Source organism: Leucopleurus acutus (genome assembly GCF_964270905.1).
Source record: "Leucopleurus acutus genome assembly, chromosome: 18".
Taxonomy (NCBI): Eukaryota; Metazoa; Chordata; class Mammalia; order Artiodactyla; family Delphinidae; genus Leucopleurus; species Leucopleurus acutus.
In genome coordinates this window covers 67,688,423-67,706,619 of record NC_139160.1, presented here as the reverse complement: position 1 = coordinate 67,706,619, position 18,197 = coordinate 67,688,423, and the positions used below count along the sequence as shown (strand labels likewise).

Sequence of the window (18,197 nt, the reverse complement as noted above, 5' to 3'; positions counted from 1 at the left end):
TCCGCTGAAAAGGATGTTTGCTGTCCTGTGCAGGCAGTGGCTGAGTGGCCATCACAGCCCTTTGCCTAAAGCTGGCTTTGGAACCTTTTGCATTTCTTCAGGGGTGAGAAGACGAGTGTGATCAGAGGATTTTCACTGCTGGATGACCCGGTACTTTGACCAGATGAGAAAGCTCACAAAGTAGAAACAGTGTTAACGCTATTTAAAAACTGAACAGGCACAGGAAGAAAGGGCATCTGTAAGTTTCCTTTAGTGTCCAAAACTGTAAACATCTACAAAACTGAAATGGCACGCTTGGGCGTGGGTATGAGGATAACAGTCAGAAAACCAGAAGGACAGAGAGAGGGGTTCCGACGGTGTTTCCTTGCTGCCCCGTCATCCTGCAGAGGACAGCGCTGGCTGGGGCGGCCGCAGCCAGGCAGGGGGCTGTGCCTCCCTCCCACTGCTGCCCTTCCTCAGGGGCTCAGCAGCACACGGCCAGGACGGTAAGGGCCGCAGCAGACAGCTGCAGCCCCCGTGGTGGACACCGAGAATCACCGTCGTGGTCCTCCGTGGTTGGAACTTGTGCCCCTACTACCTCAAGGTAATTCTTACTCAAGAAAATGAATAAAACCCCACTTTAACACTCTGCTACTCTTTGACACAAGTGAAGTAGGACATTCATTCCAATGAGATTTATAGCAATTCCTCTCAGTTTGAAACACTCCTTTGCTTGTTTTGTTCAAAGACTGTGGTTTTCTTTAACTTCCCTTTAGCTAAGGGTGTCAGAAACAATCGTTTTTGGGGTTCTTAATTCCCCAATTCTGACTCTTGCAGAAAACAACGCCCAACTGAAAGGTAGTCCCGACCAGGCCCCTGTGGGCTGCCCATGGTGGCTGGCCGCTTCCCAGGCCATGTGCGCACCCTGCCGGGAGGAGTGACCCCAGAGAGGCCCTGCGAGGTAGGCTTGCCCTTCCCTGCCCTCATTATAGCTGTCATTTGTCACCAGTCAGGGCAAGCTCAATGCCAGAGCCCTGGGGGTCAGTGCCACCCTCATTCCCTATCATCTGACCCCCTCTCTCCTCCTTGGAACCGCTGAACCCCTGTGATCCCACGGTTGGCTGAGTGGACTGGACCTGCTTATCTTACGCTCCCGCCCGGCCGCAGGTGGCTCAGCGGCCCCTCATCTTTGTACTCTCCTGCTAGCTTCAGGGTTTAGTCCTGAGAAGGCCCTGGCTACAGGCTGGGGGGGCTCGTTTGCTTGCATCTTTCAGGACTCAGCAGAATCAGGCACCCCCGAAAGTTGGTTTATTTGACTGCCACTCAATATTTCATTCTAATGGATAACATGTTCTAACACTAGCACTAGAGATTAGAGGTGGAAAGGTCTGACGAAGGACCACCCTCTAACACATTTTTAAGTGAAAAAAATTGTTCTTTTGAAAAAGAAGCCCTCCAACCACACCTTCACGTTCAGCCCTGCTCTAACCGCCACTGGGGCACCTGCTGTGTGTCAGGCTCTGTGTCAGGAGGGAAACGCGGAAGAGATGCTACTGGCCCTCGTGGAGCTCACCGTCTGCCAGGGAACCAGATGACATGGGCGTCTCTATACCAACACCCAACTCACTGTGGTCCAGATACTCAGAGCAGAAGCACTAAGTTTTCATAAGGTGAGCATTTTGGAGTTTAGACAGGTTTCTCAGAGGCAGTGGTGAGGACTCCAGAGATGAGGAGAGAGACTCACCGAGATTCAGATTCTCTCATACTGAATACATTTCACTACTTATCCGCTATGACTGCGAGGGTCTGTGTGCCATCTCTCTTGGGCCGACGGATATTTCAGAGGACATGAATGGAATCCACACGACGGGTCTCACGTATTCTAAACGTACGAAGTGGTACCATATCTCGAGTAGGCAAGAGTCTCATAAGCACCTGCACTGTAACATGTTCCCTGGGCAGGGATGGAAGACATTGCATATGTGGTTATGAGCATAGCATGCCCCTGCTTTCACATCGAGTCCATCCTCCAGGGAAATCCAACACTGGGATTCCCTGTTTAAAATCCTGTATTGTTCCTTAATGCCTACAGCACGGAAGCAGAGGTCCATGCCCCGCTGAGGACCACTGGGAAGCCTCCCTACTTCTTCCCCACGTGAGGCCCCTGCCCCAGGAGTCACTCTCTGCTCCAACCTCATCCATCTGTGCTTCCCCAGATCTGATGTGCTTTTCACCAGGCCACGTCTTTACAAAGAGCACTGCCCCCCGCCCTCCCACACTGGCAATCCTTCAGCAGCATCGGAAGATTTGCTTACAGTTGGCAAGAGCTGCCCCCGAGCCAGGCTCCACGCTGGGCTCTGCATCACGTGCAGGCAGGAATTGCTTGCCTTACCTATCTCCGTAGTTCAAGAACCTAGCCCAGTAGTTAGACTGGGCAGAGCGGACAGCTGATAACTGCTGGCTGACTACAAGGAAGGAAAGACGTGGCTGGAAGTGAGGAAGCCAACATTTGTGAAGTCCATGTTTGTCCTCCTTTCGTTAAATGCCAGCATTGGCTCAGTTAGTTCTGTTTAACTTCCTTGTCTGATTTCACCTGTGAGTCCCATTAAGCATAAACCGAAGGGACACCTTCTAAGCTTGGGGAGGGCTTAAGAGAGACAAACTTGGGAAGCTTTTTTCCCTTTTGATTTAAAACAAAAAAAAAAATGAGGCCAATATGACAAAATTTCATTATTTGTTAATTTTGCGTATGGGTGTAATATGAAAATCCTTGGTTAAGAAGAAAAAGAGAAAAAGAGACAGAAACGCAGTAATGCATACACTTATTTTTAAGATACTAGTAGGGTTTGGGGTGGCATCTGCAAGGGGTGATGAACTGGCAAAGGTGCTTGTTGAAAAATAGTAGGAGTGGATCGTGAAGAACTAAAAATCCAGAAACTTAATAGCAATAGTAGAAAAGGTGGCAAACATTTCTATGGTCGTATGTTAGAGTATTACTAGACGTAATGGGGGATGCACATTCTTTCTTATAATATTCTTTGTTTTCAAAATAGATGGACTACATTTCCTATCTTTAATAACTCTCACTAAAATTCCTGAAGTATTTGCTCACATCAGAAAAAAATCAAATAATCATTTCTCTTTTCCTTGGTTTAGAAAATTACTAAGTTTCTTAAATGCATTTAAATCACATGACTGATGTTTAAATAAAGTACAGCACATCTAATTGAAAAATTAAGCATAAAAAGGTTTTGTTAATTCAAACTATCTTTTTTTTTTTTTTTTTTTGCGGTGCGCGGGCCTCTCACTGTTGTGGCCTCTCCCGTTGCGGAGCACAGGCTCCGGACGCGCAGGCTCAGCGGCCATGGCTCACGGGCCTAGCCGCTCCACGGCATGTGGGATCTTCCCGGACTGGGGCACGAACCCGTGTCCCCTAAATCGGCAGGCGAATTCTCAACCACTGCGCCACCAGGGAAGCCCAATTCAAACTATCTTAATGTTACTAACAAATAATTTTTTTAAAAAATAAATTTATTTATTTAAGTATTTTTGCCCGCACTGGGTCCTCGTCGCCGCGCGTGGGCTTTCTCCAGTTGCCATGAGCGGGGGTCACCCCTTGTCGTGGTGCGTGGGGCCTCTCCCTGGGGGGGCCCCTCCCACCGTGGAGTATGGGCTCCAGAGCGCAGCCTCAGCAGTTGTGGCGGACGGGCCCAGCTGCTCTATGGTACGTGGGATCCTCCCAGACCAGGGCCCGAACCCGCGTCCCCTGCATTGGCAGGCGGATTCCCAACCACTGTGCCACCAGGGAAGCCCCAAATAATATTTTAGACAGTGTCTAGCCTCCAACTAACCAAGAGATTATATGTAACTATACACTTGTAAACGTTACTGTAAATGTCTTGAGCTAAGAACAACATCCTTCTTCTCTTTTACAGTCTCTTGAGCACCTACCACAAAAACTACTGAGGGTCTACAGAGATAATGTTGAGGGGGACCTCCGTGTCTTAATGCGGGGCAGTCTGTAAGGCCATTTCGGGATAATCAAGAAATAGAAAAGACAAGATCTAGAAAAGTCAATGAATAAGGAAGCATGTTAAAAACAACCTCTCACGTATTTACATCTTTTCATAACAGAGCCAAGAAGAAGTAAATGATATTTAGAACTGATACCGACATCGTGTTAACCTCGCTCTCGTCATTCTGGGAGGATCAAGGAGAATGATTCATTAAAAAAAAAAACAACCCTAAAGACTTCAGTTACACACATTCACCTTGTTATCATTTTTTGACAGTTTTTTTCCCTCAAGTGTCAAAACTAAGAACTATTTCACCTTTAAATACTTTCTATCATCAACGGCTGCTCTGTTGTGAGGGATGTGACCTGGGTTCTAACAAGGAAACAGTAATATAACAGAACTTTCTTTTCACCTGAATTTGAGAATATTAGTTTATTTGTTAATCTGTTATTATAAATGCCTTACAAATGCTGAGTTACTCGGCTTTATTTTCTAATCGTGGGGCTAACAGTTTTTTGGAAATTCACTAATGGAGGTGGAAGAGAACTATAGGCTCCTTAATCCATCTCTCAACCCTAACGAGCTGCTCAGAGGATGAGTCTGAGCTGAGAAGTTAAGGGTGAGGGGTTGGGTCAGCTCGTCAGGCATATTCCATTGGTTTCTCTCACTTGTGGTGGCCTAACCCAGAGGTGCCAGTGGGGGCCCTGCCCAGAAGCCCCTCTTGAGTTCCAGAAAAAGTCAGGATACATACAGCTTTGCCACAGAGACCGAGTGCCTTGGGTCGGACTGGCTTTTGCTGGCTCTGGGAACAGGGGATGGGGAAAGTGTGTGGGGTGACTCGCTATGAAACACTGACCTTGATCTGCTTTTATGAGAAGAAAGCAACATTTGCAGTATGAAATTTAAAAGGGTTGTTACTGAAGTGCTCTCAACCTACTAGCTTAGGTTTTCAGAAACTTTCCAGTGTGAAATAATTACAAACTTCTAGAAAAATTTCAAGAAGAGCACAAAGAACCTAATTACTCTTCATCCACATTCACCAATTATTACTTTGCCACAGTTGCTTTCTGTCTACACACACACACACAAACACACACACACACACTCCCATTTATTTTTCCTGAGCCACCTGAGATTAAGCTGCATACATCCTGTCCCTTTAGATCATCCTATTTCCTCGTTTCCTCTAATCTACAATACATACAATATAATTTCAGAATTGCTGTACTCATACCACCATGAAAGATAAACCCATGAAGAGTTTGAGGTTTGCAGTTCTTTTCTTTTTTCTAAGAGGGCATATTATGTTCAAAAGTTACCGAAATTAATTTTCCCTCTCCCTTTTGATTATATTATTCACTTAAGATACAGCTGGAACATTTATTTCAGTTTCTTTTTAGCTTTATGATTGTTCCCATTGCTGATTTGCTTTTTCAGTATGTAAAACATTAACTTGGTTCCTAAGTGAAAACCATACAAACAGAGAAGCTCCCTGTCCTTCTGCCTCCTTCTCTCCCAGCCTGCGTAGTGAACCAACTTCAGTAAACATGAAATATCACAGATTTAAAAATAAGCGATCACAATGCATTTTTTTTCAAATCATGCCTTCCTCAAACTCTTAAGAACCACAGTAGCCAATAAAGGGCCCAAGTATCTATCACTGGTTTACCTGATACCAGGTGGTTCACCTGATACCAAAATCTTGGTACTTATATGCTTGATTTCTTTCAAGTCTCGTTCACCAAAACTGCTTGGCGTGTGAAGCATGGGTTTAGGGTAAGTACCAGGTGTTACTGATTACCTGCTCCTCCGAAACCTCTAGAGGAGGGGACGCTTGTTGCTCAGACTGCCGACCGTCCTGATAGTTTACGTTTCGTCGCTGACGTAGAGGAGGGAAAAGACGGTTCCAGTTGATCATTCCTCCCTAAAAAGAGATCAATGCACAGCGATCAGACAGGGGAGGAGCAGAAACATGGTAATGCACTAAAGAGCTTTCTCTTGCAATGCAGTCACAGCTGCAGACTGGAAATAAAACGTCCGATGGACCTGCTGAGTGCAAGCTGAATCAACAGGCTAAAATCGGCAGCCTGCAGTAGGTGCACAGAGAGCAAAGAAGGTAGCAGGTACTGCCAAAGGGATCTGTGCAATTTGACTCCAGAAGGCAGTGGAAGACACATGCAGTCACTCCTAACCTCAGCCCCGTGGTGTCCCCACCGACACTGTCCCAACTCCGCTGGACTCCGGAAGACGCGAGCGGAGGCTAATTCAGGGCTGGCAACCAGAAACCTGGAGCTTCCTTCAGCAGCTCTTTAAGATGGTGCTTCTCCCCCTTTCTCCTCCAGCTCCTCTTCTCCCTGTTCTTGTTCTTTTTTAAAATTTGAGTAAATTCTGAGCAAGGTCCACGGAGAGAGACTGCAGGTGGAGATAAAACCCAGGTTGGGGGACAGGCTCGGGAATGTGAAGGTAAACCTTACACACAGGGACAAGAGGTTCACACCTGTCCTCTGCGTGGCTTTATGGATAACTTCACATTGGTGGCGATGTCATTTCTTGCCTTTTCTATGTCATCAATGAAAAAAAGCCACTATGTGGCTAGACAGGCAGCCTCCTCCACCGCATGCACCGCTTTTTAAAAGCACTGCACGATGCTTTTAAAAACTTGACTTTTTTACCTATATGCCACCTTTTAAATTTATCAACTTAAATCTGTTCCTGGATGTCTTCTAGTTCTGGAAGATTCAGAGACTAAGAAAACCTAAAATTTTTCCTATTATAATACAGGAAAATTATAATGCCTGAACATGCTAGATAAAATTTAAAAATATTTCATATGCATAGCTGAACATAAAGGGAAGATGGAGGCCCCAAGTTGCCAGAAACAAGCTCTGGAAAACCAGGGCAGTAAAGAAGAGAGGATATGGTGCGAGGGGGAGCACATCCTGCTAGTCCAGAGCTACTTGGGTTTTTTTTTTTTTTTTTTTTTCCCCCCAGTACGCGGGCCTCTCACTGCTGTGGCCTCTCCCGTTGCGGAGCACAGGCTCCGGACACGGAGGCCCAGCAGCCATGGCTCACGAGCCCAGCCGCTCCGCGGCACGCGGGATCCTCCCGAACCGGGGCACGAACCCGCGTGCCCTGCATCGGCAGGCGGACTCTCAACCCCTGCGCCACCAGGGAAGCCCGCTACTTGGGTTTTATCACCTATTTGGGTTCAGGAGAGGAGGCCTTGGGTCTGAAAGAGGCAGTGACTTTAAGCTTATTACCTCCTTAAAGGCACAACCTCAAATGGCAGCACCCCCAGTGAGAGAGGATGAGAAAAAAACCAACCAAAGAGCAGATTTTCCTGAGGGAGGGAGCAGAAATCTCGGTCTGCCTGAGAGGTGAGAACTGCAGGCAAATTTGGGGTTCAAGTTACACCATGTATCTGCTCTAAGAACCCATCGAAAAGTACATAAAATTCGTTCTGGGATTGGAGATGGATACACCTAAGGAGCCAAGCAGAGGCAAATCTAAAGTTATTCTGGAGAGACACTCTCTCATCCTGGAATTAGATGAATTAGATGGGATTCACAGATACAGCTCCAGTGGGGGAAGACTCGGACCCCAAACTACAAAACCCATGAGGAAAACACCCATCATGAGCAGGAGTCAGTGTGTACAATAAATAGGAGGATTAGATCCCCAAGGACTCAAATTTACAACATTCTGAGAAAAATTATAAAATTAGAAGTTTTAAGATGACTGAGATACAGAAGGAGTTAAAAAAAAAGAATAGGACACTATAAAAAAAAGATAGTTTTTTTAAAAAACAGGGAAACTAAAAATAGAGATATTATGCAAAACTGTTCTGGAGAGATACTGGTAGAAATAAATTCAAATATATTAATGATCACACTAAATATACATTGACAAACTCACAAGCTGAAAGGCTGAGACTGTCAGTTTTGAAATCTCTCCCATTCCCCCCAACCCAACAATAGACAAACTGAAAATATAAAGACATAGACAAGTTGATGTAAAGAGATGGAAAAAGAAATATTAAAGCAAACTGATGTTGCTATACTCATGTCAAATAAACAGACCTCAAGGGCAAAAGAGGCATTATCAGGGATAAAACCACTAAAATACATTGATATTATTTATATATAACATTACAGCATCAAAATACAGAAAGTAAAATTTAACAAAATTACAAGTGAAGTGGAAACATCTAGACATATATTTAATTTTTAGCATATACTGATAGATCAAGCAGACAGACAATTAATAACAATATAGAACATAAATAACAAGTTTGTCTAGATGGACATCTATAACCTGCACTCAATTTTTAGAGAATATACATTCTTTTCTGTTATAAGTAAATTATTTATTAAAAAAGTGACAGTGCACTAAGTCCTATATAAAATATCTGCAAATACGAAAACATAAATATTATACAGACTATATTCTCTGACTACAATGCAACTAAAAATAAATATCAAAATTATAATTAATATAAAACAAACAAAAATGCACACATTTGAGATCAAAAATGAAAAATCATAATGGAAGTTAGAAGACATCTAAAAGTGAATAAAATTGAGACTACTACCAATCAAAGCTTGTGGGATATAATTAAGTCGTTGATGTAATTTTAAAATATTGAGCTTAAAGAAAATGAAGACTGAAAATTAAACAGTTAAATACAATTTAAGAAGTTAGAGAAGGTAACAATAGTCTAAAGAAATTGGTAAGAATGAAGTACAGAGCAAATGTTAATAAAGTGGGAAACAGAGACACAACAGAAGGAATCAATGAAAACCCAATGCTGACTGTTGAAAAAGTCAAATAAAATGAATAAACCTGATGCTTAGTGAAATGACAGAGAAAGAAGCACAAATTTTATTAGGAATAACACAAGGAACATAATGACAGATATTAAATAAGAATACTTTATTTGTGCTAACAACTTTGATGAAATAGACAATTTTCTAGAAAAATATAACTTGCCAAAACTCAAGAAGGAATAGAAATTGGTAATCAGTTTTTTGTTTTTTGTTTTTTTTTTCCTGTACGCGGGCCTCTCACCGTTGTGGCCTCTCCCGTTGCGGAGCACAGGCTCCAGACACACAGGCTCAGCGGCCATGGCTCACGGACCCAACCGCTCCGTGGCACGTGGGATCCTTCTGGACCGGGGCATGAACCCCTGTCCCCTGCATCGGCAGGTGGACTCCCAACCACTGCGCCACCAGGGAAGCCCTGGTAATCAGTTTTAAAAATTGTTCAGGAACGTCGACTAAAGCTGCACATACGTGGATGCCTCAGCAAATTCCATTCCTGGACAACTAAATGCAAACACATGCTCACCAAGGGCAGGGACCAGAACGTTCTCAGCAGTGTTGCTTGTAAACCTCAAAGACTGGAAACTACCCGAATGCCCATTAAGTAGAATGGATACATTATAGTATAGTCACATGATGTAGTATTATATAGCAGTTCAAATGAACAAACTACAATTATATGCAACAATATGGCTAAATCTCTCAAATAAAATGTTAAATAAAATAAACACCAAAAAGTACATTTGTATGATTACTTTTATACAATGCTAACTTTTCTGTATGTTATACTTCAATAGAAAGTTACAAAAAGAAATAGAAAACCTGATTAGACGTTTAGCCATTAATGTAATTGAAATAATACTTAAAAATCTACCTACCAAAAATCTACAGGTGAAGTCTATGAACATTTTGAGGGCCTGCCATCTTACACAGGTTGTTCTAGAGAACAGAAAAGAAGAAGAGCTCCCCACCTAATTTTTTGAGGCCATATAACGCTGTTTCCAAAAGTCAGAGAAGGCTATTATGAGAAAGAAGAATTATAAAACAATCTACTTTTCATTTATGGACAGATGCAATAATCCTAAATAAAAGATTAGCAAACTCAATCCAACAGTGTTCAAAAAAGATCATCATCTTATCCATTATGATGTACTATATTAGGATTTATCTCAGGAATCTTAGAAAATATAGTAATGTAATTCACACATTAACAGATTAAAGGAGGAAAACCAAATGCTCACATTCAACAGATATAAAAATAATTTAATAAAACTTGAAGAGACGAGAATGCCTATTATCACCACTTGCATTCAACATGAGTCATGGCATAATGAGGATGAAACCAACCACTTGTGAAAGAAAATGCAGAAGGATGGAAAGGGAGAAACTGTCATCACACATGATGATTGTCTACCTAGAAAATGAGAACCAATGAGTACAAAATAAAAAAAAAAAAGTAACATTCCTTGCCTGTGATCACTGAGAAAATACAAGTGCAAAAAATTCCTATTTACAAAGAGAAATAAAAACCATTAGGTACTTAGGAATTAAATCTAACAAAAAATTTGCAAGATCTCTATGAAAAATGGTAAACTTGATTGAAGGCTATCAGAAGACCTAAATAAGTGGAAAGACAGCACATTCCTGCCTGGAAGACTCAATACTGTCATCTTTTCACACTCTGCCAATTCCAGGCTGTAGCAGAGACTGCTGGTTGACTTTCAATATCCACATTCCCTTTCCTTTAAAAATAGGACTTTTTTGGGGGGGAGTGACGCACAGTTAGTACATTTCTCAGCTTCCCCCACGAGGACTCAGTTCTGCTATTGGTATGCAAGCAAAAAGGGCACCTGGGACCTCCAGAAGAGATCTCTTTTTATTTCTTTTAAATGAGTTAAATTAAAAAAAAATTATCTACAATGTTGTGTTAATTTCTGCTGTACAGTAAAGTGATTCAGTTACACATATATATATTCTTTTTCATATTCTTTTCCATTATGGTTTATTACAGGATATTGAATATAGTTCCCTGTGCTCTACAGTAGGACCCTGTTGTTTATCCATCTTATAAAATTAGTTTGCATCCGCTAATCTCAAACTCCCAATCCATCCTTCCCCCACCCCGTTCCAGAAGAGATCTTAAAGGGAGGGATGCACCCTTCCTCATTGTTTCCTCCTCCTTCCTGGAGCCCAGGCGGGCTGAGGACAGGGCAAGAGCCAGAGAAAAGGAGCCTCGGGGTGCAACTTCATGCAGGGGCCCCACCAGCTCGGGGCGATCAACCTCTGACTTCTTTTAAACGAGACAAACTTCTGCCTTGTTTAGGTTTCTGTGATTTTGTTTTCTGTCATATGGAGCTAAACCTGTTCCTAATGGGTATATATTCAAAATTCACACACACGCGCGTGTGCGCTTTGGTTGAACGAGACAACCTCAAGGGTCAAGACTAGACCTGAATATTTTCAAGAAGTATAAGGGAGGGTTGTTTTTCCTACTAGTTATTAGGACTTACTGTTAGACTACAAGAATGAAAGTAGGACGGTATTAGCACATGACAGGTAAACAGGTCAAAGAAACAGGAGAGACCGTCAACAAATCAAAAGTAAACATGGGCACTTGGTATATGATGGAGGAAACATTGTAAGTCAGCAGGAAAAAGACACACCACGTAATGCACAGTACTAGGACAAATGGTTACAGAGATGGAAAGAGAGAGGACCTCCCTGGTGGTCCAGTGGTTGGGACTCTGTACTTCCAATGCAGGGGGCATGGGTTCGATCCCTGATTGGGGAACTAGGATCCCTGGGGAACTAGGATCCCACATGCTGTGCGGCATGGCCAAATAAATAAATTAATTTAAAAAAAGAGATAAAATTTGACCTTTACTTCATATCGTATACAAAAACAAATTTATTTTATAATAAACCCCACAGGGACTTCCCCAGCGGTCCAGTGGCTACGACCCCGTTCTTCCAATGCAGGGGGTGCGGGTTCGATCCCTGGTCGGGGAACTAAGATCCCACACGCTGCGTCGTGCAGCCAAAAAATAAACAACAACAACAATGTGATTAAACCAGCCAAGATGACTAAATATAAAAATAAAATAAAATAAAATAAACCCCATAGATTAAAGATTTAAATCTGGAAAGCTAAACTGTTAAAAATTGTAGAAGAAATAAGAGGCATTCTTTATGTTGCTGGGATAGGAAAGGATTTCTAAAACAAAAATATAAAGGATCAATCATAAAAAAGGATTGCTAACAATTACTACAAACAAGAACTTTTGTATGATTAAAAAAAGTAAAGCTAGAAGGCAAAGTACAGATTAAGAGAAAATGTTTGTAACATATAACTGACAAAACAGTATCCAGAATATGTAAAGAATCAATGAGAAAAAATAAATAATACAAGAGAAAAGCGTACGTATATGAATAAATGTATATGAATAAACGATTTACAGAAGAGGAAACCCTGAGTCAATAAACATAAGAAAAGATGTTCAACCCCACTAGCATTAGGAAATGCAAATTAAAACAGCAATAAGTCATTTCATACCTGTAAGACTGGCAAAAATAAAACGTCTAACAATACCAAGGATACGGATGATGTGAAGGAAATAGGAACTCCATATATTGTTGATGAGAGTTTAAATGGGCACAAACATCTTAGAGGACAATGTGTCAAGATCTAGTAAAACTGAGGATGTTCTGATCTAGGAATTTCATCTCCAGGGAGCTATGAGTGCCTAATGGGGCATTTATGAGGATATTCTGTGAAGCACTGATTATAATATTAAGTAAGCAAATGTAAAAAATTCAACTGTCCCTAAAGAGGGAAATAAATTATTAAGTGGTTCTATTATATATGTGCAGCTAGAATAAATGAACTAGATCTAATGGATAAATCTCAAAAATACAATGAACAAAGAAAGTTGTATAAGAATATGGATATACAATACCATTTACATAAATTAAAATATATTTAGAATAGTATACTATTTAAACTATTTTACAGATAGTTTACATATACACAGTTTACATATACATACAGCAATTAGTGGTGATTCTGCTTCCCAGGGGATATTTGGCAATGTCTGCAGGCATTTTTGGTTGTCTTGGGTTGGGGGTGGGAGGTTGGGGACATGATGGTGGTGCTGTTGGTATTCAGCGAGTAGAGGCCAGGGATGCTGCTATAAGGCACAGGACAGACCCCGCGACAAAGGATGGCCTGGACCAAAATGCCCACAGTGTCCAGGCTGAGAAGCCTTGATATATACTCACAGGTGGTGAAGATACAAAGAAAGATACAAAACGGCAGTGGCTACCATACAAAAGCATCAGACACGACACAACTGCTATGGAACGCTGGGAAGAGGAATGAAACTTTGCCTGATTCTGTAACATTTTATTCTTCAAAGGGAGAGTGAAAGAGTAGGCAAGACAAAACAAAACTAAACCTCAAGCTGTGATAGTAAAAAAAAGTGCTTAAAAAGCAGAAAGTTACAGGAGCTCTAGGTTCTGGGATGTTTTGACACTAAGCTGCTCTTTCTGTAGGTTCAGCCTGAGCCTCTGCAAACAGGAAACGCTTCCTTCACTTTGTCTTCTTCAAAAGCAATAACCACATATTCAAAAGAGGAAGAAGGAAACAGCTTGCATTTTGAACAGCCATTTTATGTTATTAGTTGTAAGGAGATCTTCAAATGAAGTAAAATTTCTTGTGAAAATTAATAAACAACTAATTTTCCAACTGAGAGCAGTAAACGTTTGTTAACGGTTCATCAAGTGGAAGTCACATGGAGTAGAACTCCACCTCTAAAGGCCTTGGCGGGTTTCTGAAGGGACGATCAGGTCAGGCAGTGTCTATACCGAGAAGCCTGGTCAGAAGAGCCCCCCAGGGTCCTCTGGGGGCACTTGCAGCTCCCACGGGAGAGAGGAGCAAGGTGCACGTTCTGGTCCTTGCTCCCATGGAGCTCCTGATCTCCTCGGGGAAGGCATGACATCCAGAAAGGGAAAAGCCAGAAGCAGGCAAGATGGTCTGTAACCAGGAAGGAAGCCATGAGGCATCAGTTAAAGGGCACGGCCAAAGCTCGGGGGTAGAACTACAAGAGGATGGGGGCTTAGCGGAGTTTTAGAGGATGAGGATGATTTCAACAATGGAGAGGAGAACCAGGCATTTTTTTCAGCCTGTTCAAAGACAGGGGACTGAGAATGGGTTTATTCCTACTTCAAGGGCCAAAGCAACGCTAAGGAGAAATAACAGAGGAACGAAAAATAGAGGATGCTGAGTGACCGAGAGCAGTCTCCAGCGCCAAAATACCTGGATTCAAATCCCAGCTCTGCCACTTATTATGTGAACTTAGGCTTCAGTTTTTTTTTTTTAAACTTCTCTGAACCTCAGTTTTCTCATCTGTATTATGGGAATAATAACTATGTTCACCTCATAAGGATATGAGAAATAAATGAGTTAATATATGTAAAGCATTTAAAACAGAGCTTGAAAACTTCTAAAACCTTATACATACACATTAGCTATTATTACTACCCAATATTTGCATTGTATCTTACAGTGGTATTTCTTGTCTTCCCAGCTAGCCTATAGCACCCTGGAGAGCTGCACTGGGGGTAAGATTTGCATGAAACTCCCCAGGTGGCCGGCACAGCTCTCAGCTCAGTGCAGCCTGAGTTGAATCCCCAGCAAAGAATGATTACAGAGCAGGCACAATGAATGCGATGGTTTAGGACAATTAAAATTCTTTCCAAAAGCATCCTCATCTTATTTTTAAAAGGTCAGTCACTGGGAAAAAAAAATGCATCCTTTATTCTCCATCTCTGGTGATCTGGAGCCCTTTATCAGAGTGCTACGTTTTGAACGGTAAAGCAGGCGGGGCCACCTCCACGGCACTGTCTGTGGCTGCCTGCGGACCATGTCGGGAAGATTCTGCGGGAGGGTATGGGTTCATCAGGAAACAGTGACATGACTGCTTAGTGATACCTGCCTTGGGCACGGAGGAGGCGAGGTGGCACCTATACAGCAACTACTAACCCTGCTATAGACCATGGCTGTCCAGTATTTTCCACATCATGGCACATGATGTATTTGTGTATACATCACACACAAATACACACAAAGATGTATTTGTGTGACACACAGGACAGAGAAAGCTGCATGCAATCAGCCTGGCAGCTTCAGGCCCTTCCCAGCTGCCCCAAAGGCTGAGGGGATCAACACCTCATCAGGCCATCTGTGACCGTGACACAGTGTTCGGGAAGTTCTGCCACAGACCCTAAGGAAATACTTGTACATTTAACGTGAGCAATTTACACTGGGGACGGGCTATCATGGAGTTGAGACGCAGAGACCAGATTGTTCCAGGTGCATCAGTTAAGGTGAAAGTCAATGGAATTGTTGTGTGTCTACTCAAGTACCTGGTGGCACCCCAAGCCATAAAGCTAAAAAGAGAACTAAGACAATGTCTGTGCCTTCTCGAAGCTCCCAGTCTGGTATCCTAACCATTAAATTGCTTTTTCTTTTTCTTCCAGGTTACTCGTAACACCCTCTGCTTGATCAGTGGTACCTCCTCCGCTGTCCGCCCGCCATGACCCCTGGCTGCACTGGGCCCTACCGTGCCCCTCCCGACACCTCTCTCTGGCTTCTGTGGAATCGCACTTTCTTGGTCTTTCAAGCCGTCTGGTCTGAGCGTCCCTCAGAGACGCCTTCTCCGGTTCATGTCCTTTATACGCTGGTGTCCCTTAAGGTTCTGTTAGGATTATTCCTCTTCTCTCTCCACGTCTGTCCCCAGGGTTTTAGTCTCCCTGCGTGTGGTGGAGACTCCTACCCGCTTTCCCCCTCCAGGTGCTGCCCCTCAGAGCCACACGACCAACTCTCCTGATGCTTCCCCTTAGGTGTTCCAGAGACATGTCAAATGGAGCGCATCCCAAACAACACTCATCGTCAACCCCGTACCTCTTCCTCTGTCCCCAGTCTTGGGGAATGACACCAATGTCCTTCCACAGCACAAGCCAGCTCACCAGGCTCTGGTAATTATAACTCCTAAATACCTTTGGAGTCCATCCATTTCTCTCCATCCTGACTCTCACTGTCCTATTTTAGATGGCCATCAAGGGCGGGCATGGCTTCAGAGTGATTATCCTGAGATACAAAGCTCATCATGACAACCTAAGTGCCCATCATCGGATGAATGGATAAAGAAGATGTGGCACATATACACAATGGAATATTACTCAGCCATAAAACGAAACGAAATTGAGCTATCTGTAAAGAGGTGGATGGACCTAGAGTCTGTCATACAGAGTGAAGTAAGTCAGAAAGAGAAAGACAAATACCGTATGCTAACACATATATATGGAATTTAAGAAAAAAAAAATGTCATAAAGAATCTACTTAAAAACTCTTCAATGGTTCCCCGTTGTCTTTTCATTAATCTTAAAATACTTTTTTTCTTCATTAATAGCAATCGCAAAAAACACTACTTGGTGACATACTTTTATAAAAAAACGTTTTCCAAAACAGAAAAATAATTAATGAGAAGAATGTCATTATTTTCTATTTTTGTAAACTTCTTTTGTGTGACGTAACGAAATATAGTTGGATTCTCGTATCTGCTTCTGCAGTCAATTCTGTTACACGCTACTCTGGCTTCTGAAGTATATAAAAAAATCTAGCCACGTCTAGATATCTAGGTAGAAAAAAAATCGGAGTATATTAAGAGCCTTTTCAGATAAGCGTAGGTATTCTTCTTTGATACTACTCAAGTCCCTACTGGCTTTAGGATGCAATTCAGGTTTCTCACCAGGGCTCGCCAGCCTCCTGTTCACCGTTCCAATGGTTTTCCTCACCATTCCGGACTCACATTCTCGACTCCTGCCCAGAAGGCTTCTCTACTCCCCTGAGTCCGGGGTGAGCTGCTCCTCTCATGTACCCTCACATCTCACTGTACCTTTGCAAGGACAGCACTTGGTACATTACACCTCAGTGACATGCTCCCTCGTAGGGATCTCACAGCAGGTGATGAGCCCCATGAAGGCTGAGATTATTCATCTTCTCTCTGTAGGCCCAGCCTTGCCTGCCACCTGGCATATTCAAGTACATAAGAAATAGCTGCTGAATGACTAAATCGTGGACAAATACACAGCAAAGCATATTGCTGAGATAAGTTCTATGGGATTTTCTTCAGCAAAGACCTCTCAGCTCGTTGTAACACAGGCCCTAGTGTCAGGATGGACAGGGTGGGAGGGGATGACGCAAGGAGGCTCAGAGAGCAGAGCACACCGCATGGCTGATATGGTCTTTAAGGGCACGAGGCACCTTCTCCCTCTAACACAGGAACCAGCAGTTTCAAAGGACCACTGCGGGGAGACTGCAGATGGGGACTCCTCGCAGAAGAGGGCACCTGGAACGCACTGGACTGCTCTGAGTGCCCCTTGGCGGCTACAGCTCACAGTGTAACTAGGGATATGCTTGGCTTCATTCCTTTATCTTTTACTTGCAGTGCACTGTACTGGGGCCAGGTAAAGAGCGCTGTGACACACAGAGAAATGACTAATTTCCTACGGCCCTGGAAGAGCTTAGCTGAGTTGACAAAACAAAGGCACAATTAGAAAGTAAACAAGAGGCACTGAAGATGCAGCGTGTGACCAAGGGCTACGTGAGAGGTATCTTATTAGACTTAGAACTAACAATAAGCACTACCAACACAGAGGAGAGGAACACTGCCAGAGGCTGCTGTCATCAGCTGATAGCTTCATGGCAAAACCCGAAAACAAAGGAAAAGAAAGAAAAACAAAACAAACCCCATTACCACCACCACTCCCGCAAACTAGCCATACATTCATCACACGGATGAAAGATGGAGAGACAATCACAAGGCCGAGAGTAAATCCTATCACGTATGTGGAAAGCAATTCAAGGGTCATGCCGTAGGAATACGGACAGTAGAAGCACGCAGGAGACGGAAGCTGGCCATGGCGTGTGAGGTGCCACGTCCTCACGTTTGCACAGACGCCACGGAAACAGTCATTAGAGTATCCTTCTGGGCTGCCGGGCAGTGAGCCGTCTCAGTAGGTGTTGGGAGAAAATCATCAGCTAGAGGGAAACTAGATGGTGACTTGAACACAGTCCCAGGCTAGTTTTACAGCTCTCAGTTCCACCTTTTCTTTGTGGTTTATTGGCCAGCTTGGGGGGCTCAGACACTTTGTATTGTATCATCCTTCGCAGCAAAAAACACAAAGCAGTTTCTGCGCAGCGAGGTGAGGAAGCAGAAGATGCTGCAGCTCTCTGCCATGGCTCCTCCTCGCTCTGGTCGCCAGGGCTCTGGGGACCACGGCACTGTCTGTCCGCCCCATTGCTGGGTTCGGAGGGCTGTGG

At 43.3% G+C, this 18,197-nt stretch overlaps 1 protein-coding gene across 1 annotated transcript in view; it reads right to left on the bottom strand.

Moving 5' to 3' along the window:
* UBAC2 (UBA domain containing 2) overlaps positions 1-18,197 on the bottom strand; it is a 153,479-nt gene that overhangs the window by 4,628 nt on the left and 130,654 nt on the right. Inside the window, exon 8 of the mRNA XM_082859690.1 lies at positions 5,797-5,919. Coding sequence (XP_082715816.1) covers positions 5,797-5,919 — 123 coding nt within the window. The remainder of the gene's footprint in view (positions 1-5,796; positions 5,920-18,197) is intronic.